The 27,722-nt window shown below is 47.4% G+C and overlaps 1 protein-coding gene, 1 long non-coding RNA gene and 1 pseudogene across 13 annotated transcripts in view; 1 reads left to right on the forward strand and 2 right to left on the reverse strand.

Annotated features, from left to right (window-relative positions):
• Window positions 1-27,722, reverse strand: part of SLC5A1 (solute carrier family 5 member 1) — a 102,971-nt gene that overhangs the window by 25,240 nt on the left and 50,009 nt on the right. For 5 of the 11 annotated variants that reach the window (XM_081542213.1, XM_081542214.1, XM_081542211.1 and 2 more), the window contains exons 2-5: window positions 19,101-19,172; window positions 3,110-3,214; window positions 2,196-2,255; window positions 709-813 (exon numbers count right to left, since the gene is read on the reverse strand). In XM_081542213.1, the coding sequence (XP_081398339.1) occupies window positions 709-813; window positions 2,196-2,255; window positions 3,110-3,214; window positions 19,101-19,169 (339 nt within the window). In that variant the 5' untranslated portion in view covers window positions 19,170-19,172. Of the gene's footprint in view, window positions 1-708; window positions 814-2,195; window positions 2,256-3,109; window positions 3,215-13,632; window positions 13,817-19,100; window positions 19,173-22,721; window positions 23,034-23,160; window positions 23,377-23,769; window positions 23,890-27,722 lie in introns of those variants that run through there. The other 6 variants (XM_081542206.1, XM_081542204.1, XM_081542203.1 and 3 more) reach the window with 4 other exon arrangements.
• LOC145526514 (uncharacterized) lies at window positions 3,123-27,505 on the forward strand. Of its 2 annotated transcripts, XR_014068940.1 has the most exons (4): window positions 3,123-3,376; window positions 7,475-7,902; window positions 10,223-10,285; window positions 26,001-27,505. It is a non-coding gene; the product is annotated as an uncharacterized LOC145526514 (long non-coding RNA). The 2 variants fall into 2 exon arrangements; XR_014068939.1 differs by lacking the exons at window positions 10,223-10,285; window positions 26,001-27,505 and having other exon boundaries at window positions 3,208-3,376; window positions 7,475-8,919.
• LOC145528093 (small nucleolar RNA U13) lies at window positions 15,195-15,286 on the reverse strand (annotated as a pseudogene).

Here is a 27,722-nt window from a genome sequence, read left to right on the forward strand (position 1 = left end):
TGTATACATATATATGTATTTACATATTTATAAATATATATATTTATATATATTTCCTCTAGAGAAAGAAAAGTCAAATGCCAAGTGTAAATTTCCTGTGAACTCTGATTCAAACAAATCAACTGAAAGAAGACATTTTTCAGATTATTTCAGGTGTTAAACTACCTAAAATAAGAAATTACTATAAATTTTGTTAAGCATGATAATAGCATAATGGTTATGTGTTTTCAAAAGTTAAAGGTGTATTCCAAAGAATCTACAGTGAAATGACATGATGTCTGGCATTTGACTTAAAATACTACTGGAGAAAAAAAGGTGGAAAGGCAGAGATGAACCAAGAATGACAACATGCTGTTCACTGTGAAAGCCAAGTGACAAGAATTAGGTCCAGATTCTGACCCTGACAGGGTATAAAGGCTTACAGCTTTATGTCAGGGCCAGCCTTCAGGCATCTGTTATTTCCTTTTAAACTTCTATTAAGAACAGCTTTCACTGAACCTTCTTGAACCACTTATGTCTTCAACCTTCCCCACAGTAAGGAGGTCTGTATGTTCATTCCTTGGCTTGTGAAATAGGACTTTACCTTCAGAAGCAAGAAGGCCTAGGGGAACGAGTTGACCTTCCCTTTGTGGGCCAGCGTCTGCTGAGGAGCGAGAGTGGGCAGGTTCTGTGCCAGCCAGCGCCCAGCACCCAGGGCGGGGGACTCACCGAGATCTTGGTGAAAATGTACAGCACCAGGGACAGGACAGAGAGGTAGACCTGGATCCGCTGGCCTCCGAATCGCTTTCGCAGGTACTCTGGCATCGTCACCACCTGCACGGATGGAAGGGCGGTCACTGCCAGCCTAGGTGATCAGAAGGCCCAGAGCAAGCAGAGCAGGGCATCCACCCTGGTGTCAGAGGTGTGACCAAAGGTCACTTCTCCGACCCTGCTGGTCAGAGAAGTCTGAGAGGTGTCCAGGTGTCCCGGTCCTCCAGCCACTTGCTCATCTCAATTCCACATGCCTGACCACTGCAGAGGCAACTCGGTATTATCCCAGGACATAGAAGGTGCCAAATAAACAATATTTTAATGAACACATGACTGCATATAACCAAGAAGACAGATCCTTGCCTTGAAGGAGGAAGGGATAGATAAATAGATAGGTATGCATCTGCTCAGTCAGTTCCAACTATTTTTGGAGCCCCCGAGGCTCCTCTGTCCACAGGATTTTCCAGGCAAGAATACTGGAGCAGGTTGCCATTTCCTCCTCCAAGGGATCTTCCTTACCCAGGGATTAAACCCACATCTCCCGCATTGCAGGTGGATTCTTTACCACAGTGCCACTGGGAAGCCCCTAAATAGATAGTCTTATACAAAGTACCTACTGTAAACAAGATGTCATAACCATGGTGGGACCTTTCCAGTGCGCTGAAACAAGGTGGCCAGGCTGGGTGCATGCTTCACCCTGCTCTGCACAGAAGCCCTGCCAAGGGTTGTGGCTGCAGGCCAGCTCAACTGCTCTCCCAGCTCCTTTCTGCAAATTCCAACCACAGTCTGTCTTGTGTCCTCAACCCTGAGCCTGCTGCCTCCTGGAATCAGACACGTGTCACCAACAGTCCATGAGCCTCCAGGAGATCCATGGTCTACCTGTGCTTCCTCTTTACTGCTTTCAGCTCCCCGCGTATAGATGTACAGGTAGTAGATGCTCATTACATCTCACTGGATGAATGATGCTAAAGCTGTCTTATGTAAAATGTCAGAGGTTTAGTCAGGAGACTGAACACGCATCTGGTAGGTGAGTGCCAGCTGCATGCTCAGCAGACAAAGGCTGCCGGTGCTCGTAAACGAAAAGAAACTATGGTTCTCTTTCTTGTGCTGCTTCCCTTCCGGGGGCAGAGGCAGACGGTTATGTATCGTGAGCAATGCCCAGCAGTACCTTGCAAGTATTCATTCACCCAGTGTGAGGGAATGTGATAATTTAGGTGCTGAATAGACTGAGACTGCTTAGGAGGGCTTCCTAGAGGGACAAGTCATGGCCAGGTGGATCTATTTAATGTCTCTGAGAGCAGTTGGGAACTTTATAGCCCAGGAAAAAGCCAAGTCATAGGCTCTTATCCCAAAAAGTCTCCTCTGCTTTCCAGGAGGACCAAGTTCACACAAAATACTTGCCAACAGGAAAACACATCTTACATAATAACAGAGCAGATACTTACCCCCGCCTTAATGTAAATGGGGACAAACACCCAGCCCAGCACAACCACCAAAATCAGGGCCTAAAACCAAAAAAGAGGCAGAGTCAAACCAGGAGGAGACTTAGCCCACACTGCTGCCTGCAGGGCCCACAGCTGCTCCTGAACAACCACCTGGCATTTTCTCTTTGAGCTCTAGGGACATCTTCCTAAGTGACATCAGTGACTGAAGGAGGCCTGTGACACCAGATGGACCCATGGGAACAATAGTTGGGCAACAGTGGAGAGGGACCCAGGGGTCTACCCACTGGTATCATAGTTCCTTCAGCCATCTCCCTGGTTTACAGGAGTAAAATACCATTTAGAAAGCCTTTAAAAATAATAATAATAATAATGTTGGAAATCTGGTCGTAAGTATTTCCAAACCTCTAATGTGGCTGAAAGGGTCCTAGTGGGCTTGGCTGTTTTTAATTTATTTTTAATTGGAGGATAATTGTCTTACAATGTTGTGCTGGTTTCTGCCATACAACAGGGTAAGTCAGCCATAAGTATACATATATCCTCTCCCCCGTGAACCTCCCCCACCGCATCCCAGCACTCTAGGTCATCGCAGAGCACCAGGCTGAGCTCCCTGTGCTTTGTAACAGCTTCCCACTGGCTATTTTACACACGGTAAGTATGTATGTCAGCGCTACTCTCTCAGTTTGCCCCACCCTTTTAAAAGAAGAAAGGAATACTAACACCATCGTGTCAGTGATTTCTCGTGGTGGAAGGGGAGCAGGACTCTGGGGGCCTGAAACTGAGCCCCTCCCCCACTGCACTGCAAGGTGGCCCCGGGAGGTTCTCTACCGTCTAGAACATCTCTGAGGGTAAACTGAGCTCGCTGACTGCTGCAGCTACTTCCAGCACCAGGACACAGTGTCTCTAGTGTTACTCACGTTCCATTCAAAGCCCCCAGTGGCAATTCCTGCAGCTGCTCCGGTCCCCGCCAGTCCCACAAAGTGGCCGCTTCCAATGTTGCTGGCAAACAGAGAGGCTCCAATCTGGAAACACAAAAGGTTCGGGTGAGGACTCTGTGCTTCACCAGGACACTCGAGGCCAGACCAAAGACAGAAGGGACATGGCAACCAAGAGCAGGGTAAGAAAGAGCAGAAGCCGGCCAGGAGCCTGACTGCCAGGGTCTGCTGGGACCACAGGTTCAGAAGGTGAGTGTGGGGACTTGGGGAACGGGGAAGAGGCACAGGGGAGAACTGGAGGAGCTATGGGATGTACCCCAGATGGGATCCCCGTGAGACCTCTGTAAGCCCGACGCTGCACAGTTAAGGAGGTCCGGGAAGCCCCACAGCCTATCAGGCCTCCTCCAGAAGTCTGCTCAGAGGCCGGGGGCGCAGGTGCGGGGCCTCCGCCATCCATCTCAGTGTTCTCCAGCACTGCTGACTGGGGACCTTGACCAATACAGGCTCTCAGGAAAGGGGGACAGTTTCGTTGAAAGAAATCATTTAAAAGGAAGCCTATGGACCTCAGATCACTTGTCACTTGTCAAAGAAGGCAAGGGGTAGGGCCGATAATTTCCAAGTGACTCCCAGCTGTTACATTCTGTGATCCCATTGGCTCCCAAGTTATAAGGGACGCTGCACAGCCGCTCAGTCATGTCTGACTCTTTGTGACCCCATGGACTGTAGCTCACTAGGCTCCTCTGTCCATGAAATTTTCCAGGCAAAAATACTGGAGTGGGTTGCCATTTCCTCCTCCAGGGGATCTTCCCAACCCAGGGATTGAACTCGTATCTCCTGTGTCTCCTGCACTGCAGGCAAATTCTTTACCACTGAGTCACCAGGGAAGCCAAATATCTCTCTAAATTGATATATATATTTTTTGGCCTTATTGCAAGGCTTGTGGGATCTTAGTTCCCCCACCAGGGATCGAACCTGAGCCCCTGGCAGTGAAAGCACGGAGTTGTCACCACTGGGTGGCCAGGGAATTCCTTCAATAGAGTATTTTTATTTTTTACAAAGATCTCAAAGACCCCATGTGTATATGTACAAAACACTGCATGTTTCAAAGATATACATTTATCTAATAACATAGGCTAGAAGACAAATTGGAAGGATGTGTATTAAATACCCAAGAGTGGAAGCCCAGGAGAGGAAAGGAGAATAGGACTGTGACTAGGAGATGAAGGAGGAAGTATCGGGGGAAACGAGAGAGGATTTTGCACTGACTGATCATGATACCGTACCATCAACTCAACTGCATCTGAGATCCAAGAAAACTCCAAAAAGTTCTAGAGTTTTCCATATCCAGGAGGAGAAGGCAGAGCAATATTTGAAAAGCACCACACTAGTATTAATACAATTATCCCCAGTCTTGCTGAGCAATGCAGGGAGGCTCTATTTGTCTAAAAATCCCTAAGATGGTTCAAGTCTGGAACAAAACACATATTTCCCAAAAGGCAGATTATTGTTCCAAGGAACTGTCTTAACTCTCCCTCAATATATGATTTATAGCTGACATGCTTAGTGCCATATGCTAAGTCAGAGGAGAGGGTCTGGAGGTCTCCAGAATAATGAGGAGATGATGATGTAAGTGTCTTCATTCATTCATTCCACAAATGTTAATTAGCACCTATTCAATATGTCAAGCTCTGTTCTAGACACTGGGGATTCCTCTATGAAAAGCACTGACGAAAAAGAAAAGAAAAAGAGAGATCAGTGCTGTGAAGAGAATAGAAAAGTGTGATAGAGTGATCCTCTGTGCTGTGTCTAAACTGAGATCAAAATGATAAAAGAAGTCAACCACGCTGAGATCAGAGGGAAAGCATTCCAGCAAAGATCACCCCTCTGGCCAAGTAGGAAGGGCATTGTGGTTGGAAAGCAGAAAGAAGGCCAGAGTGGCGGCAGTGTGTGGGTGGAGTGAGACGAGGTTGGAAAGCTGGGAGGCGTACATCACGTAGGTCCAAGTGGGCCGCAGGAGGAGTGTGGATTTTACTCTGATAGGAAGCCACTGGAGGTTTCAAGCAGGGGAGGGACAGGATCTAACCTGTTTTCAGGGCTTTCTCTCAAGCATGTGGAGAGTGTAGCGCTGGGGGCACAGGAGAAAACAGAAACGTGCAAGAGGCAGTTGCTGCTTGTAGAGGAGCAGGGACAGTGGCTTGGTCTCTGGTGGCGGCAGTTGAGACAAAGACAAGCATAGACACTGGGGCACACTTCGGAAACAAAGTTGATGAGCCTCGTTGATGGAGCAGATGTAGGAGACTGGACAAAGGGGTCATCAAAGATAATGCCTAGAATCAGGACTTCAGTGACTGGGTGGATGTCATTCACTGAGAAGGGACACTGTGTACTTTAACTACTGCAGCTTAAAATGTTTAATCTTTTGTTGCCTATACTTTAAAGTGTGTTGAACAACATGTGCTCACTTGCCTTAGTTAAAAGAAGAGGACCCAGTAAACTCTGCATAAGGAAGTAAATTAGCAGGGACTTCCCTGGTGGTCCAGCGGTTAAGGGTCTGCCTTCCAGTGCAGGGGACACAGGCTCTATCCCTGGCCAGGGAACTAAAGCCGTCACGTGCCACTACTACTGAGCCCACATGCAATGAGAAGATCCCAGATGCCACAACAAAGGCCTAACAGCCAAAAATAAAAATAATTAATAAAAAAAGAAGTAAATCACCATTGCCTCTGATCATAAGTGGAATTCTTATGATGTGAAAATTCTATTGCTTCACACTGCATTTTGTCCTCATTATAGCACAAATATTAAAATACTTTGTGAGGGTAAAAAGCAGGAGAAAAGGAAAGAGGAGGAGGGGAAGGGGAAACTGAGAGGAAAGCTGGCTGTTTAAGCACATCTGCCTCCTCCTCAAAGCTTGGTGGGAATAACAGTCCACCTTTAATCAGAATTCCCTTCTGCGTGTAGCCTGCCTGTCATGATCCATCATCTTTTTTTTTTCATTTATCATCTCTTACTCAATAAATGATTAAGCCTAATGTTGTACTATTAAGAGCATAATTATCAGTAATGATTAACTGCATTAGATTAACCTTAAGTTTAAGGAGTCCTCTCCAAGATCCCCTCAAAGGGAGACAGTGGACTTTATGCAGTTGTAGGCTTTCCTGAGGCAGGCTGTCACCGTTTGATGAGTGGCGGCCAGGGGAGCTCTGAGGATATTGGTCCGGGGTCAGTTCATTTCTATCATGGTCATCACTGTTCTCCAGCCGTTCCCCTTGGCCTCATCTGAACTCCTACCCATCCCCACCGGACCTGCACTGAGTCATTTACACCTGACTCTGCCTTCACAATGGCACTGGCGCCCAGCACTTTTCACACCATCCTTGTACAGGCTGTCACTATCTCCCATTTTTTCTTTTAAAAAAAATTTTTTTTTAATTTATTGGCTGTGCCAGGTGTTAGTTGCAACACTCAGGATCCTCAATCTTTGTTGTGACATGCTGAATCTTTATTTTCGGCATGAGAACTCTTAGTTGTGGCACATGGGATCTAGTTCCCTGAACAGGGGTTGTTGTTGTTCAGTTGCTAAGTCATTTCTGACTCTTAGCAACCCCATGGACTGAAGGATGCCAGGCTTTCCTGTCCTTCACCATCTCCCAGAGTTTGCTCAAACTCATGTCCATTGAGTCAGTGATGCTATCTAATCATCTCATCCTCTGCCACCCTCTTCTCCTTTTGCCTTCTATCTTTCCTAGCATCAGGGTCTTTTCCAATGAGCTCTTTGCATCAGGTGGCCGAGTATTGGAGCTTCAGCTTCAGTATCAGTCCTTCCAATGAATATTCAGGACTGATTTCCTTTAGGATTAACTGGTTTGATCTCCTTGCAAGGGACAGGGTTGTGCCTACCCTCAAATCTTCCCCAGGCTAAGCTTTGTCTTCTCATGTGTCTGCTCCTCAAAAACCACTTTTGTCTCTCTCTCTGCTGCCTGCAGCCCCAGTTGTGACCCCAGATGGGCTTCAGACCTGAATAGACCAGTCCAGACATGACTGGACTGAATAGCCAGGCTAAGCAGGCTGCCCTCTTGACTTCACATCTGTTTTTGACATCATGTGGCTTCAGGTACACTTTCAAATCTGCCGCTCAGCACTGGGTCCTTGGCAGTGCTGAGGACAAAGCCAGTGCCTCTGATTCCCATCTCTGTCAGAGACTCTGCCTCTAAATTATCTGGACCATTTAACAAAAACAGATTTCTTCTCATTGCAATTTAGATTCCTGATAATGTGGAATTATCAATTCCACATTAACAATACAGTGGCTCTATCACTTAAAATTCTTTCCTTCAATCCCTCCAGGATTTGGCACAAATTTGATGTCTTCCCATGAGCCTTCTCTAAAGGGACAACTACTGAAACCACAAGGAAAACATCTGGCCAAATTCATTTCTCCATACCAACTACAGTCAGTCCCCCACATACAAACCTTCAAGTTGGGAACTTTCAAAGATGCAAATGTGCACACCAGCCCCTGTACGCCAGCTGTTGTACTACTGTATTTTTCAAGGTGTGTGTGTGCTTACTCGCTCAGTCATATCTGACTCTTTGTGACCCTAAGGACTGTAGCCTTCCAGGCTCCTCTGTCCAGGGATTTCCCAGGCAAGAATACCAGAAAGGGTTGCCATTTCCTTCTCCATGGGATCTTCGTGACCCAGGAATTGAACCCACGTCTCCTACATTGGCATGCAGATTTTTTACCACTGAGCCACCTGGGAAGCCCTTTCAAGGTACTGTACTGTAAGCTTAAAAGTGTTTTCTTTATTTTTTTTAATTTATTTTTTTTTTTAAGTTTCTTCCTGATTTACTTCATTACAATTTTCAAAAATGTGTTACAGCATTCAGTTCAGTTGCTCACTTGTGTCTGACTCTGCGACTCCATGGCTTTCTTTATTTTTTGCATTTGTTTTTTATGTATGTATTATTTCTGTGAAAAGTATTATTAACCTATTACAATACAGTACTACATAGTTGATTGTGTTAGTTGGGTACCTAGGCTCACTTACAAACATGCTCCTATGTATGTAGGGGACTTATTGCATTAATGTCAGGAGTGGGAAGCTAGCAGTAACTACATCTATCTCTCAAACCAAAGGAAAACATCAGTCCATCTAACGATCGTTCCTTCAGTGTTCAGCCCTAGGGCTCCCTGAACCAATGCTACTCACAGAGTGCCCTGTGGGCCTGGAGCGTTGGCTTCACCCAGGTGCTCAGGAGAACTACGAAAGTTCAGTCCCCACTCCAGATCCACTGAATCAGAGGAGTAAGGGTGGTTCTTATACACAGTAAAGCTAGAGAAGCCTGCCCTAGACTGTACTGAAAGTCACTATTCCTTCTTAAACTTGTTTTTACCTCTTTTGGGGGGAGCGGAAGTACAGTGACTAACTACAAACTTGGGATGCTCAGATGGAGGACAAAAAATTTGGGGTGAAAGAAGCTCCCTGCCCAAAATCTCCTACTTACCTCTAGAGTTGTTTTGGGGGTATTTTAGTATTATTTTTATTCTAACACTTTCAGAGTTTTAAAGGCCTATTACCATGGCACTCAGGCTACAACGTGAGAGACACTGTCACTTCCCCATATGCCAAGGTAACAGCGCGTGAACTGGAACAAGCTTTGGCCAATCTCACTGGTGAAACCCTAGAACTAACTGGCAGGCTCAGCTGAATAAAGACTTCCAGAGGATCCTCACACCACAGGAAAGTTATTGAGACATTACAAATGGAAATCTACACAAGCCACTCAAAGGCTCTTTGGGAAATTCTTCCACAAACACTTTGTCACCTCAAGAGATGGAGTCATAAGAGTTCCCAGAGGGTGATCTCAACCACCAGAGTCAATCAATAGTGCCAGCTGGAGGGCTCTTCTTTCCTGCCGTTGCATGCAACTGGGAAGAGGACTTACAGGCTCTCAATGGCCTTTGTAAACTAGCCCCGTCCTTCTTCTCCAGTCCCAGTAGCCCCCCACCTCCACCCCTAATGCCTTTCAAGAACTCTGCACTCCAGTTAAATCACATAGACCCAGCCTCCTAGACATACTCAGGAGGCTTTCCTGCCTCCTGCTTCTGTTTGCACCATTTCTTTCTGCTTGGAATTTCCTCTCCATCAAGTTTTATGTGCAAAAACACTACCCCCGTGTTCAAAGAGAAACGCAGCCCCATCTCTCTGCTGACACCATCCAGAGCCAGGCTCCTCCTCCCCCGACCTTGCCCCGTGTGTTGCCTGCTGCACTTTCCCGGTGCCTATCAGGCCCCATTTTGGTAACTGCTTCTGTATAAGTGCTGTTCCCCAAACATCCTCTAGCTCTTGAAGAGCATGCGTGCGTCCACTTAGCACAGGACCTTCCTTGCACGTGGCAAGCACGCTGTAAAAGCCTGCTGAGTCAGCGTGTGGGTGGGTGAGTGACAGCAAATCCTTGGAGCCCCCTCTTGGGGAAACCACAGGAACCAAGTGACCACATGCCCCTGTGCTGCATTGATTCCCACTGGCTGCCTGGCGTCGGGACTCTTAATGGGGCATGCCAGGGATGCCTCTCTCCCGAGGAAGAGGCGATAAACCTGTCCTGCCAGGCCCACAAAGAGCCCATAAAAACAGTGGGGCTCAGTAGAGACTATGAGCTGCTCTGAGATGTTGATGGGGTGACCTGTAAGCTTAGTGTTTGTAAAAACAAGACCTCAAGGGGGGGCCCGACCTTGTGTGTGTCTGCATCACACTTGTATTTCCGATTCCGCCCTCATCCTTTCAGGAACTGGTCTAATCTAAATTAACATCTTGATTCCCTAGTAAAGAGTCTTTTCACAGGGGAAGTTTGAGAAGGTTTAATCTTTGACCCTTACCATCTCTTAGGGATGACATTTCCTGGTTGGGGACAGAAGAGAAGGTGGGGTTCCTACATTCAGGTTATTTCACTTCTTGAGGCTCTGGTAAATATTTAGACACAGGCCTTCCCAAGAGCCATCATAATCTCTGTTTACTCTACATCAACTCACATTCCCCATGGACAAAGGGGGCCTTTCACTTCTTATCTTCATGAACTCTCTCTTTGTCCCAGGAACCAAACAAGTGTGAAATCAGAAAACCACTGCCAAAGCTGTCTTCTTCCCAGAGGCTGTAGGTAAGTGAGGTCTTCTGTTGGCATTTATAGGTCAAGGGGGCTGGAGACCAGTCCTCTCACAAATTCAGACAAATTCGTCTTTGGGATCATCGACAACTCAGGGCCCCTCACCTGAAGGGCCTGATCAGTATGCATGATCTCTCCCCTACGCTGACCCCCCTTAAGTTCCCAAGTACCCCAAACTCCTCCCCGCCTCAGGCCTTTGACCATTCTGTTCCTTCTGCTTGGATTGCTCTTTCTCCAATCTTCACATGCCTGTCTCCTTCTCATCCTTCAGAGCTCAATCTAAAAATGGGCTTCCCTGATCCTCCTCTGTAGGTTAAGACTCGAAACACTGCCTTCTTACCACTCACCACTGTTCGTAATTTTAGATGCATTTTGTAAGAAGTTGTGTCACACACACACACAAATATATACCAGGACCTAATATAGATGTGACACATAGAAGCTAATCAACATGCAAATGTAGGATGAAATCACAGCAATGCATATATAAGTAAATGGTTGAATTCATACTTTAACAAGGAGGATTTGGAGATGAGACACAGAGATAAGGAGAATGATAAGGGATAATGACGATGATGATAAGAATGGCCAACCTGGGTAGCACTAACTGTATACTATTCTAAGAGATTTACACATATTAACTAACTCAATTCTCAAAACAACTCTGTGACATAGGTGCTATGATCTCTATTTTGAAGTTGAGAAAACTGAGGCAGGAGAGGGTAAGTAACTCACCCTAGGCCACGGAGATAGGAATGGATGGAACTGGGGTTCAAACCAAGGCAGCCTGGTTCTTAATCCCAACTCCAAATCACCCCCCTAACATAAAGCTTATCCAAAAAGAAACAACCTCAAAATGAGCCATGTCACTGGTAGACAGGGAAAGCCCAGATACATTTCTAACTTGAGTGATCCAAAGACTTTATCTTGGCTGATAGTTTCAGCACTCTTCTGACTTCCACCAACTAGCGACATCGATTATAGGTTACTTTTTCCTTTCTCTGTCGGCAAAAGTACTAATGTGTTAGAGAATTCTGGGAAGGCAGCCAGAGGCAGAAGAGAAGCCAAGAGCTTAGGTACAAACTAGAGGACAGGAACTTGGCGACCCTCCAGGCAGCTGAGGCCTTGGAACACAAGAATACGTGGGGCAGTGAGCGCCTGCACAGGAGTCAGAGAAACTCCTCAGAGACCAACAAGCCTTGAAGAATGGGAGGGAAATGGGTGCAGAAAAGAAAGAGCGAGAGAGAAGGATGAGGGGGAGAGTGAGAGAAGGGAGGAGGAGGAGGAGGCGAGCAGAGGGGAGGAAGAGGAGGAGAAGGAAGAAAAGAAAGAGGAGGAGGAAGAACGAGAACAGGTTCTTCAAGAGCTAAGCAGACACTGACACGGCAGGCTAAAAACTCTTACCAGGAAGGCAACACAGATACGCAGGAACCGACAAGTTTTGCAAAATCTTGACTCGAACTGAGAGAAACTACATGTCTGAAATAACAAGGAAGCATGGTCACACCAGATTTTTCCACGGTGTCCAGTATGGGCTGAAATTGGGCACTCTGATTATTAGGACCAGGCTTGGTTTTCCAGTTTTACCACTAAAACTGAGCCTAAAAAAAATACCCTAAAGGAAAAAAATGAGGTGTACATAGGAACAGAGATGTGGAGCACTGCTGGAGGCAGGTTTTCACTTGGGCCTCCTGATTCTTAACACGGTCTACACTGTGCAGTCACTGCGCCAGGGCAGAAGGTAGGCTGAGGGCTCAGCTGACATCAACAAAGGGATCCGGTGTGAGGGTCTGGGGACACAGCTCTCTTCTCTCTCTCATTCTTTCAATTCAGTACATACTGGATGCAAGGCCCTGCACTAGGTGTTGGAATAGATTTTTTTTTTAATGATTAAGAAACATACAGGCTCAGCTCTGAGACAAATGAAAGCACACACAGCTTCGTGCGATCAGCAGGAAGAGAGGACTGCCTGGAGACTTGGCAGTCACCTCCACTCAGGCTTATGAAGGTCAGGTACCTGCCTGCCTCCCATCTCACATCTTCCCGACCTTGCTCCCTAGGTGAGCTCTCTGCTTCCTCTATGTCCATTCACTTCACTCCTGCTTTTCCTCTCACTCATGAGTTCCCACCTAGATCTCAGGCCTGCCAGTCTCTTCCCAGTGGCCACTCCTAAGTGGCTGACCTTTGATCTGATCCCCAGGTTTTAGACTTAGCGACAAAATCAGATACATTTCACTCAAGAGAGTTTAAGAAGTATGAGAAGCTGTCCTCTTTTCTCAGAAAATTTCCATCAGGGTCTCTGGTCAAACATAAATGAAAGAATGTCTTGGTTTTCAGATAAACCTGTAGACCATGCCTATAGATCTCATAAATTTCCATCTGAAAGAGTAAGGAGAAAGAGACCTGAGCAACCAGGAGAACAGGGAGAACCCTAGCTGTGTTCTTATCTTGTGGGAACGTGGGCAACTCATGGGGTTAATCGTCATTCTTGCTGGATGGCTGAGGATTCAATCAGATAAGTAATTGAAGAAAGAATAAGAGCTAAACCTGAGAGTTTATCATATGCCAGATTCTATTCTGAGACTGAATGTGCATCTTCGCAGCAACCTCAAGTAAGTACTGTTTCTCTGTTAAAAGAAAACAAATGTAAGTCACAGAGAGATTCAGTAACTCAAACAAGGGTCACACAGCTAGTGAGGGGTAGAGGCTGAATTTGAACCCAAGCAGCCTGACTCCAGAGCCCAGGCCTGACTAAGAGGTCAACAAACTAGAGCCTATGGGCCAAATCTGGCCCTCTGCCTGTTTTATAAGTAAAGTTTTATTGGAACACAGTCATGCTTATCCATCTTATTGTCCGTGGCTGTTTTCATGCTACAGCAGCAAGGTTAAGTAGTTGTGACAGAGATTGTATAGCCTCCAGAAATATTTACTCCCTGGGCCTCTGCAAAGAAAGTTTGTCAACCTGTGACCTAAACCACTGTGATATACTCCTCTCTGCTGATTCTCAAATAGTAAAGGAAGGAAAGAAACCATGGCTATTGAGAGACAGAGCCATCCCGTCTCCACTGGTGATGGACTGGCTAGGATGATTGTTCCTTCCTCTGTGGTGTGGAACCTCAGATTTCAGTCTTGGTCAAGGCTTTGAGATCTTGATCTTACTATCTCCCACTTAGAGGAGACTCTCTGAGACTCAGAGAAGCTAATGACCGGCCTGATGTCACAAATCTAGGACAAGGCAAATCCTCCAGCTCCTTGTGAGATCCCCACTCCCTTTGGATACTAACTTCTGAAGTGTTTGAAAATGCCTTGAGGGTTAAAGGGTTGGCTCAGCCCCGTTGTACCTGCTGCTCCACGGAGCTGGCTCTGCCAGTGGTTCTGGCTGGTGTAACCAAACTCTCCTCCAAAACAAAAGTTCTCTGTAGGGCTGTGTACATGGGGTTCTACCTCTCTGAGTAATTTCTGCTGCCACTAGCCAACACATGGGGAATTTCCCCTTCAAAGCTCGCCTTCCTGCTTTCACATCTCCTACAAAAAATCACACGAAGCCATGGTGCTATAGAAAAGGGGACTCCTGGCCCACAGTTGCATAAGGTTTCATTTTACTCACAAGGTTTTGTGTTTCTCAGTGGGCTTGGCTTGCCTCAAGTGACTCACACTTCTGAGTCAAAGACCACTGCCTGGCCGTCTTTGTGAGCTAATTCCTCCTACGACACAGCCCTGGAGTCCTTGCTCCTCCTCCTGATGGTCCCTCACTTCTACCCCCAGGCCAAGCACAAACTCTCTCTCTCTCAGCCTCATCAACTTTTTAGGAATGGAATCTTCTTCCAGAGTGCCTGGACCTCCACCTGTTACAGATCGCAACTGCACCATTCAAAGTCACCAAAGCCCCCAGGTATACCCCCAAAAAACTGGTCTCTCCTCTGTCCAATCTTTTCTCAGACTTTATGAGCTCTGATTTCCCATGGATGACTATCCAAGCCCTTGGGGCTTCAGGTATATCAGTCCAAGGTCAGTGCAAGTCCTCTCCTCCTAAAACCCCCCTGAGACTATCGTTCTGAAGCTTCTCTGCTTGCTCACCCTTGTTGCCATTGTTTAGACACTAAGTCGTGTCCAACTTTTTTGCAACACCATGAACTGTAGCCTGCCAGGCTCCTCTGTCCATGGGATTTCCCAGGCAAGAATACTGGACTGGGCTGCCACTCCCTTCTCCAGGGGATGTTACCAGCCCACGGATTGAACCCAGGTCTCATGAACTGCAAGTGGATTCTTTACCATCTGAACCACCAAAGAAGCTCAGAACATAGGTTGGGGGTGGGGGTGTTGCTCATCCTACTACATCACAGAGCAACAGAGCTAAAGGCAGATGAAGGGGATATAGGGGCCACCGCAGGCTGAGAGAGACGTCAGCTCTGAGAGCCTGTGGGCCCTGTGATGTCCTCCTTGAGCCAGCACACTGGAGGACTGATATTCTGACAATAAACTTATAGACTGATGACAGGTTTAAACTGACTTTGTATTTTAGTCCAAAGGGAAATTTAGAAGTATAGTTTTGATGCAGTTTAGACTATTTTTCAAGTTTGAAAAGTACTTTGATTTGCATTTTCTTGCATGCTGTGTTGTCTTTTCAAATGTGTACTGCAATAGTTTTTAAATCATTTTAAATTTTAGAATGGAAATCATCATAATTATTTTTCTTCTAAATTAGAGGTTTTTAAATTTCATGAGTTAGCAGAACACTGACCTCAAACAAAATCTCAGTAGAGTCCCCTCATATAAAATAAGTGAAAACCGGCTTCCTGGGAAGGAGAGCAAAAGCGGTCCCTGAAGCATCTCTGCAGCTTCCAAAGGTGTCAGTCGCTCAGTCACGTCCAGCTCTCTGTAGGTGGATTCTTTTTTTTTTTACCGTCAGACGGGTAATGTGCCGGTGTCGTAACAAGGTTTGCAGGGAGGCACATGTGAACACCCAATCATCATGCTCATGAACTACAAAAGGATCTGTAGTTGGATTCTTTACCACCTGAGCCACCAGGGAAGCCCAAGGGTTGTAGTGAACATTCTTTTAAGGACTACTATCTTAGAATATAACCACACTTTGAAAGTGAAAAGTGAAAGTGTTTGTTGCTCAGTCATGTCCGACTCTTTGGGACCCCATGGGCTACAGCCCACCAGGCTCCTCTGTCCACGGAGTTCTCCAGGCAAGAATACTGGAGTGGGTAGCCATTCCCTTCTCCAGGGGATGTTCCTGACCCAGGGATCGAATCTGGGTTTCCTACATTGCAGTTGGATTCTTTACCATCTGAGCCATCAGGGAAGCCTATAATCACACTTAACTGAATCTAAAACACCAACTATTGTAAGACATACCACATAGCACAAAGCTTGCCACTTAAAGTATGACATGCCACTGACCGATTGTCAGAGAGAGTCAGTCTCAGAGCTGTAAAAATGTGATCAATGTGTAGCTGGAATTGATGATTTACAGTAGGTATAAATAAATTACATATAAATCATGTTCATTTACTCACACAGTCAATGTGAAAGTTAAATTTAAGTGATGTGGCAGCAGTGGCTTTATATAAATGCCAGCTTCCAGGTACTGGGCAGCCGATAAGTGCCAACTGAGGGGTTCTGTCTTGAGTCTCCTAACCTTCCTTCCACATGTTAACTTTCGCATTTACTGAGCCCCTGCCAAGCACAGTGCTGAGCGCCGTACGTGCATAATCTCGTTTAATCCCGACAAGAGTCCCCCACAGTAGGTATTATTCTCTCCTCTACAGAAGGAGAAACTGCAGCTCAGGCAAGTTCAGTGACTCGCCCAGAGTCATACAGCTAATACACGAAGGGGGTCAGATGGCTGACTTCAAAGCCTGTGCTCATTCTACGCTAGAATTTTCTGGAAGTAGAGCATTTTCAGGATTGAGAGGGACTTAGAGGTCACTGCATTCCCATTCAAGAATCCCCTTGGGGCTTCCCTGGTGGCTCAGTGGTAAAGAATCTACCTATCAATGTAGGAGACACAGGTTCAATCCCTGATCATGGAGGGTTCCACGTGCATTGGAGCAACTAAGCCCATGAGCCACAACTACTGAGCCCGTGCTCTAGAGCCCGGGAACCACAAGCTTTGAGCCCACATGCCCCAGAGCCCATGCTCTGCAACAAGAGAAGCGAGCGCAACAAGAAGCCTACGAATGCAGCCAGAGAGTAGCCCCTGCTCGTCCCAACTAGAGAAAGCCTGTGCACAGCAGCAAAGACCAGTGCCACCAAAAGTAAATAATTTTTTTAAATAGAGCTATCCAGACAGGTTAGATTTTTCATTTGTTGCCCATGGTTAATGTCCACAAAGAACCTTCTCCTGGAGCTCTGGGCTTCTTGCTGTTCTCTATGTTTAGGACTTCGAAGGAAACAAAAGGATTCCCCTATTTTAGCACTGGGAAGTGCAGAGTCTTAACCACTGGACCACCAGGGAAGCCTCTGAGAAGCTCTTTTTTTTAAATGCAGATTCTTGGAGCCCTCTTTCAAAGTGTTTTAATCTAGTGGATCTGGAATGAGGCCTGGGAATCTGTATTTTTTTAAAGCATACCAGGTGACCTGGATACACGGGCAGTTTACAAACCTTTCATATAATCTCATGAAACCTTAGATACCATTGTTGGATGAAGAAGAGTAAAATTTCAGCCTCATCAAGGAAGCAGGGACTTCTCCACAAAAGAGGAATGATGTCACATTGGTCAGAATAATCCAACACTGAGACAGGAGTAAGGAAAACAACACCCACAGGAAACCCACATAAACCTCTGAATCTGACCTGTTTAGTCAGGGTGGGGTGGAGCCAATTCCTCTCACCAACCAACTCTCAGCCCAGATCCAAACCCAGGTGTCATCAGGAAGGAAGACATCATCACTGGTTAAGATGTGATGTGTTCCCAAGCCTAACCTAAAATGTCTGTCTCCTAAGGTGATTCTGCCCCATGCCCCTGCCTTCTCATCAGCTTCTCCAAGACCCAGAGAGTGGAAGCTAAGGCCTTATCCCTAATGAATCAGCCCTGGAAAGTTTACATGAAGAGATATGCGTTTCCTGTTAAGGTTGGGGGAAGGAAGAGAAAAGAGGTCTGGATGCAAACCGAGGCTGGGTGAGCACACGGCAGGCTTCCTCTTGGGGGTGCTGAAGCATTCACTGGAGTGGGATGCCAGTTTCCTAACAACTAAAGTAAACTTCCAAGTCCCACTCAGGTTTCTAAGTCAGCAAATCTCAAGTCCACTGAGATTTCATGCCAGCCTCTCTCTGAAGTCTGTAGAGCAGCGGTGTCCGATAGAACTTTCTAAAATGATGGAAACATTCTAGATCTGCAGCATCCAGTATGGCGGCCACCACCCACATGTACCTGTTAAGCACTTGAAGCATGGCTAGTGTGACGGAGGAAATAAAATTTTGACCTTATTTTAATTTCAATTTAAAAAGCCAATGTGGTTAGTGGCTACCATATTGGATACTGCAGTTCAACCTTGTCTTGAACTTTGTGGTCACAGCTGCCAATTCAACACCAGCCTTTAGAAGAGCATCAAAGGCCAAAGCATGAGAAGATAGAATGTGTCATGAGAGACCAGCATGAGGGACCCCCACAGAAGTCAGCAGCTGCCCAGTGTTCTTGGCCACCTTAAAGATAAAGAGAAATGACTTCAGGGATGAAGCTAGCAACTGTGAACATACTAATTTACTTACTTGCTTGTTTTACATTTTGATGGTGCAGTGTAGTGTATGGGCTCTTAACTCCCCAACCAGGGATCAAACCTGTACCCTCTGCTGTAGAAGTGTGGAGTCTTGACCACTAGCATCAGGCAAGTCCCAAAATGCTAACCATTAACACCCATCTCCAAGTAACTGACCAGAGGGCAGCTGCAGGAAGTGTCACGGTTTCCTCCCACCTCCCCTCTGTGCCACGTGTTATGACAGTGACAGCCTCTACCTTCTCACTTCTCTTCCTCCATAGCTGTCACTCTCTTCTCATTGTATGTGCGCTTCGTTAACCCCCCTTTCACCAGCCAGTCCTGCTTCTATCTTAGGCCCAAGGAATTGCACAATTTGGTCAATCTGGTCAACAGTAGTTTCGATGAGAACTCTGCATAGAACCCATCATTGGGCTGACCTGATAACTCAGCAGAGCCCTGGGGTGACAGGATGGAAGGGCCCTCCCACTTTCTCTTCCACCTATGCATATGTCCTATGATTGGGATTCCTATGTCAGGGAAAATACCTCACATACATACAAAATACAAAATCCACCAAGAGATGAGGAGAACAGTGACGGGACAGTAGGGCCCCTCCTCCAGCTACTCTTCAAGCATTTATTGAGAGCCTCCTGGGTATCAGGCCCTGTGTTAGGCTCCTGAGGTAGACAGAGGAATTCTCTCCTCTGTAGAACTTGAAGCAAAAAGAACTACTATTTACTGAGTTTCTACCCCATAAGAGGGTCTCCACTTCTCATAATCCTCCTAGAAGGTAAACATCATCACTCCTATCTTATAGAAACTGACGTGGAAGCTCAGACTTGCCCAAGATCACCTTGGGCTAGGTGCTCTTTTTGCTCTTCCACACTGTCCTCCTTGTGAAGTCTTTCCTCTATTTATCCCTTGAAAAAAATGTCAAGCATTATTTCTTTAAAGCTTGTTCCCTTACCACTGGAGATTAAAGGGAATTGGTGACCTGGTGAGAAGGTGATCCATTTTTCGGGATCAAAGGCAAGGAGAAAGAATCACCACCACCCAGAGCCAACAAGAAAATGAGGAAAATCATATTTCAGAGAAAACTTACCGGCCACCACACCATACTTCGTCCTGCCAGGAAGAAGCCTCCAACAGTCCCACGGTTAGTGGAAAACATGGCCTAGGGAGGAAGCATCAAAAACTTAATAGAAAACCAGAACAGACTAACCTTGTCAGCCAAGAGGACATCCCCCGTCTCCCCATTTACTCTCACTTTCTTCAACCTGCTTCACTTTCTGAAACAATCGTACACCCTAGGACATCAGGTCTCAGCTCGGTACCGGGAAGAATTTTCTTGCCACCAGAGCCATCCAGGAATGGAAATATCACCCCTGGGGGAAGTTTCTGCTGGAAGTTTTGGAGTAAAGCACGGACAATTTGGAGGCTTCCCAGGTGGCTCAGTGGTAAAGAATTCACCTGCCAATGCAGAAGATGCAGGTTTGATCCCTGGGTGGGAAAGATCCCCTGGAGTAGGAAATGGCAACCCACTCAAGTATTCTTGCCCGAAAATCCCACAGAGGAGCCTGGCAGGCTAGAGTCCATAGGGTCGCAAAAAGTCGGACACAACTGAGCAACTGAGCGCACACACATGCTGACAATTTGTCAAGGTGATTTTGTCAAGTGGTTTAAACAAGAGATTTGAGAATAGGATGAAGAGGGTTGAATATGATCAAGTTAGGCCCTCACTTTATGAGAATATGTGAGGGACACTGTAACAGCAGTGCAAATGGTGGTAAGGACCATGGAGAGGGTATTCCCAGAAAGGACAGAGTCTTAGGGAGGGGGAAGGGTGAGATATTGGAAAGAGCATTGCCCTTGGCATCGAAAGTTCTGGGCTCTGGTCCCAGCCCTGGGGCTGATTCCTCTGAGTGGCTTCTAGTCACCCTCTCTGATCCTCATCTGTTAAATAGAAAGGTTGGGCTCCCCCATTACGACTCAGGCATCCAATGATGCTATTAATGCAGATGCCGCATAAAGCAGGGGTCAGTACATTGTTTCCATTAAGAAAAAGGACATGTGATGTGAGTTCGTGCTCAGTCGTGTCCAACTCTCTGCAACCCCATGGACTGTAGCCCACCAGGCTCCTCCGTCCATGGGATTTTCCAGGCAAGAATACTGGAGTAGGTTGCCATTTCCTCCTCCAGGGGGCTCTTCCCAAACCAGGGATCAGACCCTCATCTCCTGCATCAGCAGGCAGATTCTTTACCACTGAGCTGCCTTGGAAGCTCTAAGAAAAAGGGCCAGGTAGTAAATAGTTTAGGCCTTGTGGGATATATATGATCTCCACTACATATTCCTTTTGTTTTGTTAGGTTTATTACAACCCCTGAAAAGCATTTTTTTTTTTAAATCTTAACTTGTAAGCCATACAAAAATAGGCTGTGGGCCAGATTTGGTCCATGGGCTGTAGTTTAGCAATGCCAGCACAGAGGGTTTCAGAATATCTTAATGAAATCTTCCAGAAGGAATAGTCAGCCAAAAAGGATGCAAAATTCCCCATAGGAGGTGGTGAAAGACACATGGAACTATACCCTAAAAAGATAAGAAATTCGAGAAACTCAAGCCCAGATACCATTGGATGAGGCAGCATTTTCCAATGATTAAAAAGATTTTAAAAAAAGAAAAAATATTGGAAGAGACAGGGATGAACAAAAGGATGTTGGCCTGGATGCCTTTTCTAAGTTGGGGAAGTACAGTGGGCCTGGATCACTGTTTCTGCAGCATGGAGATCACACAGGAGTCAGGATGTCCGTCCCTGAGCCAAACCACTCTTGACACTCCATTGGAAACAAGAAACTTAAACTAGAAGAAAGCCAGCATGTTAAATGATCAGGCGGTCGGGGGCACTGACTAATAGGGAAAGACTAACTGTAGACAAACACTAACAGGCTCATTAGGCAGCATTTAACAAGACAAGTAATACGAACTCACAGATATTTGAGAAATGTAAACACCATAACCATCGGGACTGGCGGCTCTAAAATGAGATTGGTTAGGGGAGGCGCTAAAATGAGATTGGTTAGGGGAGCTGAGCTTATCGACAACTGTCAGGGAAACAGGAGGTACAGCTGGCAAGCGATGGATTCCCATCTCACTTGCAGCACTTATTGCTACAGCCTGGGGTGAGGGGTGAGGGCAGGCAGGTTGGCAGAGCACCTGGTGCCACGGAGACCTGAGTCAGTGACCCGAGTTCCGTGCATCACAACTCTGGCAAATCACAGTCACACAGAGCTTCGACTTCTTATTCTGTAAAATGAGGATTAGCATTCCTGCCCTCCTTATGGCTTTTTGTGAGATGTCCTACCCATCTGACCACTTTTGCCATTTTACTTAAAAGAACAAAAATCATTCAGGGTCCGACTCTTACCCTGGAGAGCAAATGATAGTATTGGGTTAGCCAAAACGTTTGCTTGGGTTTTTCTGTAAGATATTGGAAAAACACAAATGAACTTCTTGGTCAACCCAATTATACTTTTGAAAGATTCCTACAGTCCATAATGAGCTTTCAGATGCATCTCCCAGACCCTCACAGCCATTTATGAGGAGTCATAAGAACAGGTAAGATTGTACACATCACACACCTGAATAAACTGAGACTGGGCAGAGTTACCAACATCGAAAGAACACTGGGAGGTGTAGAAGCCAGCGCTAAACCTGAGAACCTTGGCCCCTGGCTGGACTTTCCACAGAGTCTAGGAAGCTGAGGCTACTGAGCAAGAATCAGTCACATAGACCCCTTGTGACACTTAAGGCCTTCAGCCACATTTGGTTTCTTTTTAAATTATGCTTTTCTTTTTAAAAATCAATACTTCCCTTTTTCTGTTAAAAAAAATAACACTCTATGACCATGAAGGGGTTAATGTCCACCCTCCTCTCCTCCGGATTCCTGGCCTGCCACCCCCCCCATGAAAGCCTTTGAGAGTGACTGGAAGATGTTCACACTTAAAACACCTGTCTTCCAGTTGCTGGGTGTGCCAGAGTCTGTCCCAAGTAAAATTTCCAAGTTCAGGACTGCCGAGAACAAGTTTCTCTGGTTTGGTGTGTCCCCAGAGTCCCAAGAGGGAGCCCAGTCATTTCCCTCTGCCCAGCCCAGCCCAGGCCATACTCTGGCCTTCCTCCTCCTCCTCCTCTCCCCGGGCCCAGCTTTGCCAGCTCTCTCTCACTCCAGCCCCTGCACGGGGCACAGGGCCTCTCCCAGGAGGGGCCGCCCCACAGCACCTGCAGCTGGCAGGTGCTGTGTCCTTCCCGACCCACCCGTTTCTCTTCCATCTGACTAGAGGCAGGAGCTAGTCACCTCCTTGGGGCTCCCGTCTCAGCCCCGGGACCCTCCCTGCAGCTACGAGCTGGTCCTCTGCTGCCTCTCAAGCCCCCGGCCTCTCCAACCTCTCACTCTCATCCAGGCCCACTGGCCTGGGATGGGGGAGCCTCCCTGGACACTGACCAGCATCCCCTCACTTCTGCTTACCCTTGCTTGCCCCCTCACCTCACACGGTGCCCCTGTACTCCTTTCAGACGTTTCCAAGTCACTTCCCCCTGGCTTCACACACCCTTCAGCCCACCCTCCGCTCCTCGTGCTTCACCAAGACTGTGGCCTCTCCGTGGGCCCCCTTCTCCCTTCCTTCCCTGGCCCTTGCGCCCTCAAGCCCCGTGTTTCAGGACCCCCCACCTACCCACAGCCCGACAGCCATCACCACCACGAAGTAGATGACGATGACAGAGATGTCGGCTGCATTGCGGATGCGCTCGTAGGCCTTGAGGGGCTCGGCGGTGGCAGTGGCCGGGGGGCTCCAGGTGCTACTGTCCATAGTGGCAGCTGCAACGCGTCCCTCCTGCCAGGGCTGTTGGTTCCTTATACAGCCTCCAGGTTAATGATCAGCCCGGGGGAGGGGACCCGTGAAATCTGGCAGCAGGACTGTCGTGCAGGGGCCCCAGCGCTGGTCGGAGAGCAACTCTGAGTGCAGAATGAGGAGGAGCTGGCAGAGCTGTTGGCAGGAGGTGGGCGGGTAGGTAAAGGCTCTCCAGAAAGCGGGGTGGGGCCGGCCAGGGGGTGGTGCCCGCGGAGCACAAAAGCCCGCTGTGCTCCCATCGCTGGGCACCCGGCAGCCTCACCTGGCCTGCTGTGGGGCCACACCCAGGCCAGGGCTCCAGCGGCTCTATTGAGGAGCCAGACTGCCTGGTGCTGGGGACCTAGAAGCTTCAGATCACCTGCCACCTGGCCGTGGACCGGTCTTGTATTCTCTGCAGACCTGGCTTCTCCATGTGTAAAAGGCAGGCAGGACTATCCCAGGAATCAGGGACAAGTTCTTGGTCTCCGTGGAGAACATTCTGGGGAAAGTCAGAAGTTGCTGGATGTTGCTGAAGAAAATTCAGCATGGTGACAATATCTTAGCCAAAGGGATGACCGCTCACCCATCCACCTTTCTGCCGCTCCCTCTACAGCCTGCAGCCCCCTGCCCACGGTTATCCCAACTTAAGGAGGGAGACATTGAGTGTGGGAAAGGAGATCCCCCGGGAGCTATTTCCTTGCCCTGTACCTCACCCAGTGATGTTATTTGGGACCCTTCCAAGGCAGGGAGGGAAGATGCTAGAGAATCCCGCCCAAGGAGCTCACCAAACCCTGGCCCTCTGTGGGGCTCAGCCTATCCACCTAGAAACACAGGTCTAATCTGGAAGTCAGGGCTCAGAAGAGAGAGGGCTGTGAGGAGAGGCATGGCTCACCTGAGGGCACACGGTGAGCCAGTGACAGAGGTGACCATGCAGCCCAGGCCAAGGCAGGCCTCGTTCAGAGGAGGGTTGGGATGCTCTCAGGGGCTGGTGATGGAAACTCCCGAGCAGGTACTATAGAGAGGGGAGCTTTGCTGAGTGATGAGATGCTTAGAGTGGGGAAGGGCCACCCAAACCCTGCCAGGACGCTATGATGCCTTGGGCCCTCCCTGCCCACCAGACATCCAACCACTGCTTCAAGTCAAGCAGCCCATTCCTTTGCACCTCACTGCCTCCGAGGGCCACTCTCTTCCTGTCCCTCCAGTGCCTGTTTGTCCCCACTTCCCCAACCATTCCCCGGGACTATAAACTCTATGAGGCTATATCCAAGGCCCATCATAATACCTGTCCACCACGTGTGTACCTATGGCTGATTTTTGTTGGTGTTGATGTATGGCTGAAACCAACACAACATTGTAAAGCAATTATCCTCCAATTAAAGAAATAAATAAACAGTGAAAAAAATAATACCTGTCCACAGGAAAAAGAAGCTCCCCATCTGGGGATCTTGGGAGCAGGGGCTCTTCACCATGGATACTGCCCGTGACTTAGAGCTCAGCCATCAGTCACAGTGTGGAGCCGCCACCTTCAATCCATGTCTATCGGCCCCCACACTGAACAAAGCTTTTTTCACCTGGCTCTGTGCCAAGCAGAGTCCTTGCCCTCGGGGAACTTTCAGACTAATCTGGAAGTGAACCGACCCCCAGGAAAAGTCCAGCATTGAACCCCTAGCTGCAGGCAGCCAGCCCATGCCCAGTTCTAAAAGTGAAGTCTATGGAAATGAGAAAACTTAAAACGTGAGTGGGAGGAAGGCTTGGAAGCGCTAATGGACCTCAGGGGGAGACACAGCTGCTCTCTGACCATTTCTAGGGCAGCAGAACATAGGTGGCCAGAGGAGGTAAGGCATGGGTGGCAGCCAGGGAGAGACAGAGAATGCAGTCATTCATTTATTCATTCATTCATTCTTGCAACAAAAGAGCAGCTTCTATGTGCCAGGTCATGTGCGATGACACTGGGGTTACAGCTATGAAGGAGACTCACAGGGTTCTTGCCCTTCTCACAGGGCTTCCAGCCCAGTAGCGGAAACAGACTGTCAGCAAAGATAAGACATATACTTCTAAAATTAGCACAGTGATGTGTGCTTTGTAAGAGAAGCACTAATGCTCCAAATATCTAGCAGGGATTTTGACCCGGGAATGAGTCGAGGTTGCGGGAAGGTCTGGTTTGGGCAGGGCCCTGAAACAGAAGGAATGAGTCAGGTAAGAGGGGAGTGAGGGATGTACCAGGAGAGGGCAAGCACAGTGAGGGAGGGAGAGGATTTATCTATAGTGTATAAGAAGTCACCAGCTGGGATTGAAAATAAAAAATAAATTAAAAGCATGTCATCAGCAAGCAATCCCCACCATGGCTATCCCCAGTCTTACCAAGGTCCTTTTGCAATTTCTCTTCCTCATTGGTCTTGAAAAGAGCAAATTAAGCCCAAGAAAACAGTATGGAGGTTTCTCAAAAAATTAAAACTAGAACTACCATATAAACCAGCAATCCCATTTCTGGAAATATATCCAAAGGAAATAAAAACACTGTGTCAAAGAGATATCTGTACTCCTGTGTTCGTAGCAGCATTATTTGCAACAACCAAGACATGGAAACAACCTAAGCATCCACTGATGGATGAATGCGTAAAGAAGGTGTGATATATATTACACGATAGAATGTTATTCAGCCATACAAAAAGAAGGAAATCTTGCCATTTACGACACCATGAATGAACCTTAATGGCATTGTGCTAAATGAAATGTCAGGCATGGAAAAACAATTGCTGCGTGATCTTACCTACACTCTAAAAAAAGGAAACTCATAGAACCAAAAAGGAGAATGGTAGTTGCCAGGGGCCGTGGGTGGAGGAAATGGTGGAGACATTGGTCAAAGGATATAAGTTCTAAGATGAATAAATTCTGGAAATCGAAAGCACAGTATGGTGATTATAGTTAACAGTAATTTACTGGAAGTTGCTAAGAGATCTTAAGTGTTCTCATCACAAAAAAAGAAAAAAAAAGGTAACTAGTGAGGTTAGTTAACTCGATGGTGGTAATCATTTCACACTCTATATACATATTAAATCATCACATAGTACACCTTTTAAAAAGTCTTGTGGTACAGCCTAATTTTTTATTTCCCCTGAACAGATGGTTCCAGAGGAAGAAAGTATGATGCACCGCCTGCCTTCACAGCTGGCCAGAGCTGCCGAGTCACTGCTCATTTCTGAGGATCCTATTCGCCTCTCTCCTGCCCTCCCTGTTGCCAACAAAAACCAGGGTCTGATCTTTTAAAAGAACCTTGTTATCAGAACCTCAGAGAAAAAAGCAGGCCAACCAACCTGACGTGGGGAAGATGAGGCTGATGAAGAAAGACAGATGTGAGAGCACAAAGCAGAACCCACCTAAATCCACACAGGTTCACAACCTCTGGTCAGATTAGGGTCTTAAGTTTGAAAAGCCAGGTGCTCACAGGTTCACAGCTAAACCTGACTGAGTCAAATGACTCAGATTGCTAAGCTAGTATCTACAGATGGCCAAGGAGAGACCCAAGATTTGGAGGGTTGTTGTTTTTGTTATTTCATCACTAAGTCATGTCTGATTCTTTTTGTGAACCCATGGACTGTAACCCACCAGGTTTCTCTGTCCATGGGATTTCCCAAGCAAGAATACTGGAGTGGGTTGCCGTTTCCTTCTCCAGGGGATCTCCCCAACCCAGGGATCGAACCAGAGTCTCCCGAGAACCCTGAAAAAAAGGAAGGTTCTTTACCACTGAACCACCTGGGAAGCCCTCATTATTAAATGGAAATTGTCCCATCTCCTCTCCTCTGCCTCCCTCATCACTGCTCATCTATGCAGGTCTCACAAGAGTCCAGCCTGCTCCTGCCAGCCAGGAAGGTCCTCCCCAGGAGCCCCTCCATCTCTCACTGGCCAAACTGTGCTACTCAGGGAGGACACCGTGGTGGGATGGTCGGCTCCTGAATGCTTGTCCCACAGTAAAGTCGACAGCCTAGGTGGGGAGGCCGTGAGTTTGGGAGGTTGTCTGGAGAGGGGACCCACGTGTCTACCCTGAATCTCAGCTCAGCCATCACCAGCAGCAGACCATGGACAGCTCACAGGTGCCTCTGACTCCATCTGAAGAGAGACAAGGACTGTCTTCTGTACCTATGAGGCACGAATGAGATATGAAGAGGCCTGTTGACAATGAAGGGGTGAAAGTGAGGGATGGAGGGGGCTACTGTGATTTTCCATCCTTTACCTTTTCCTGGTGATCAGCACAGGTATGAGAATCAGGCTGTTGGTTAGTGTAAGTATTCGTTTCCTCAGTCTGAAATTGCCACAAACTCAGTGATAAATTACCACAAAACAGAAATTGGACTTCCTTGGTGGTCCAGTGCTTGAGGGTCCACCTACGAATGCAGGGCAGACAGGTTCGGTCCTTGGTCTGAGAAGACTCCACATGCCACAGGGCAGCTAAGCCTGCGCGCCACAACTGGAGACTGCTCTAGAGCCCGTGAGCCACAGCAAGAGAAACCCAGGCGAAACAACTAACGGGTGGTCCCCACTCAGTGAACGCAGCTAGGGAGAGCCCATGTGCAGTAGTCAAGACCTCGCACAGCCAAATAAAATTAAATTAAATTGTTTAAAAAAACAAATCTATTCTCTCACTGTTCTGGAAGGCAGAAGTTCAAAATCAGTTTTACTGGCCTGAAATCAAGGTGTCAACAGGGCCACACTATTGAGGTTTGAGGGGAGGGTCCTTCCTTGCCTCTTCCGGCTTCCAGTGGCTGCCAGCATTCCTTGCTTGTAGCTACATCACTCTAATCTCTACCCCTGTCTCTTTAGGGGGGTGTGTGGTTAAATACACATAGC

The sequence above is a fragment of the Giraffa tippelskirchi genome, chromosome 11 (genome assembly GCF_054371585.1).
Source record: "Giraffa tippelskirchi isolate mGirTip1 chromosome 11, T2T-mGirTip1v1.2.pri, whole genome shotgun sequence".
Taxonomy (NCBI): Eukaryota; Metazoa; Chordata; class Mammalia; order Artiodactyla; family Giraffidae; genus Giraffa; species Giraffa tippelskirchi.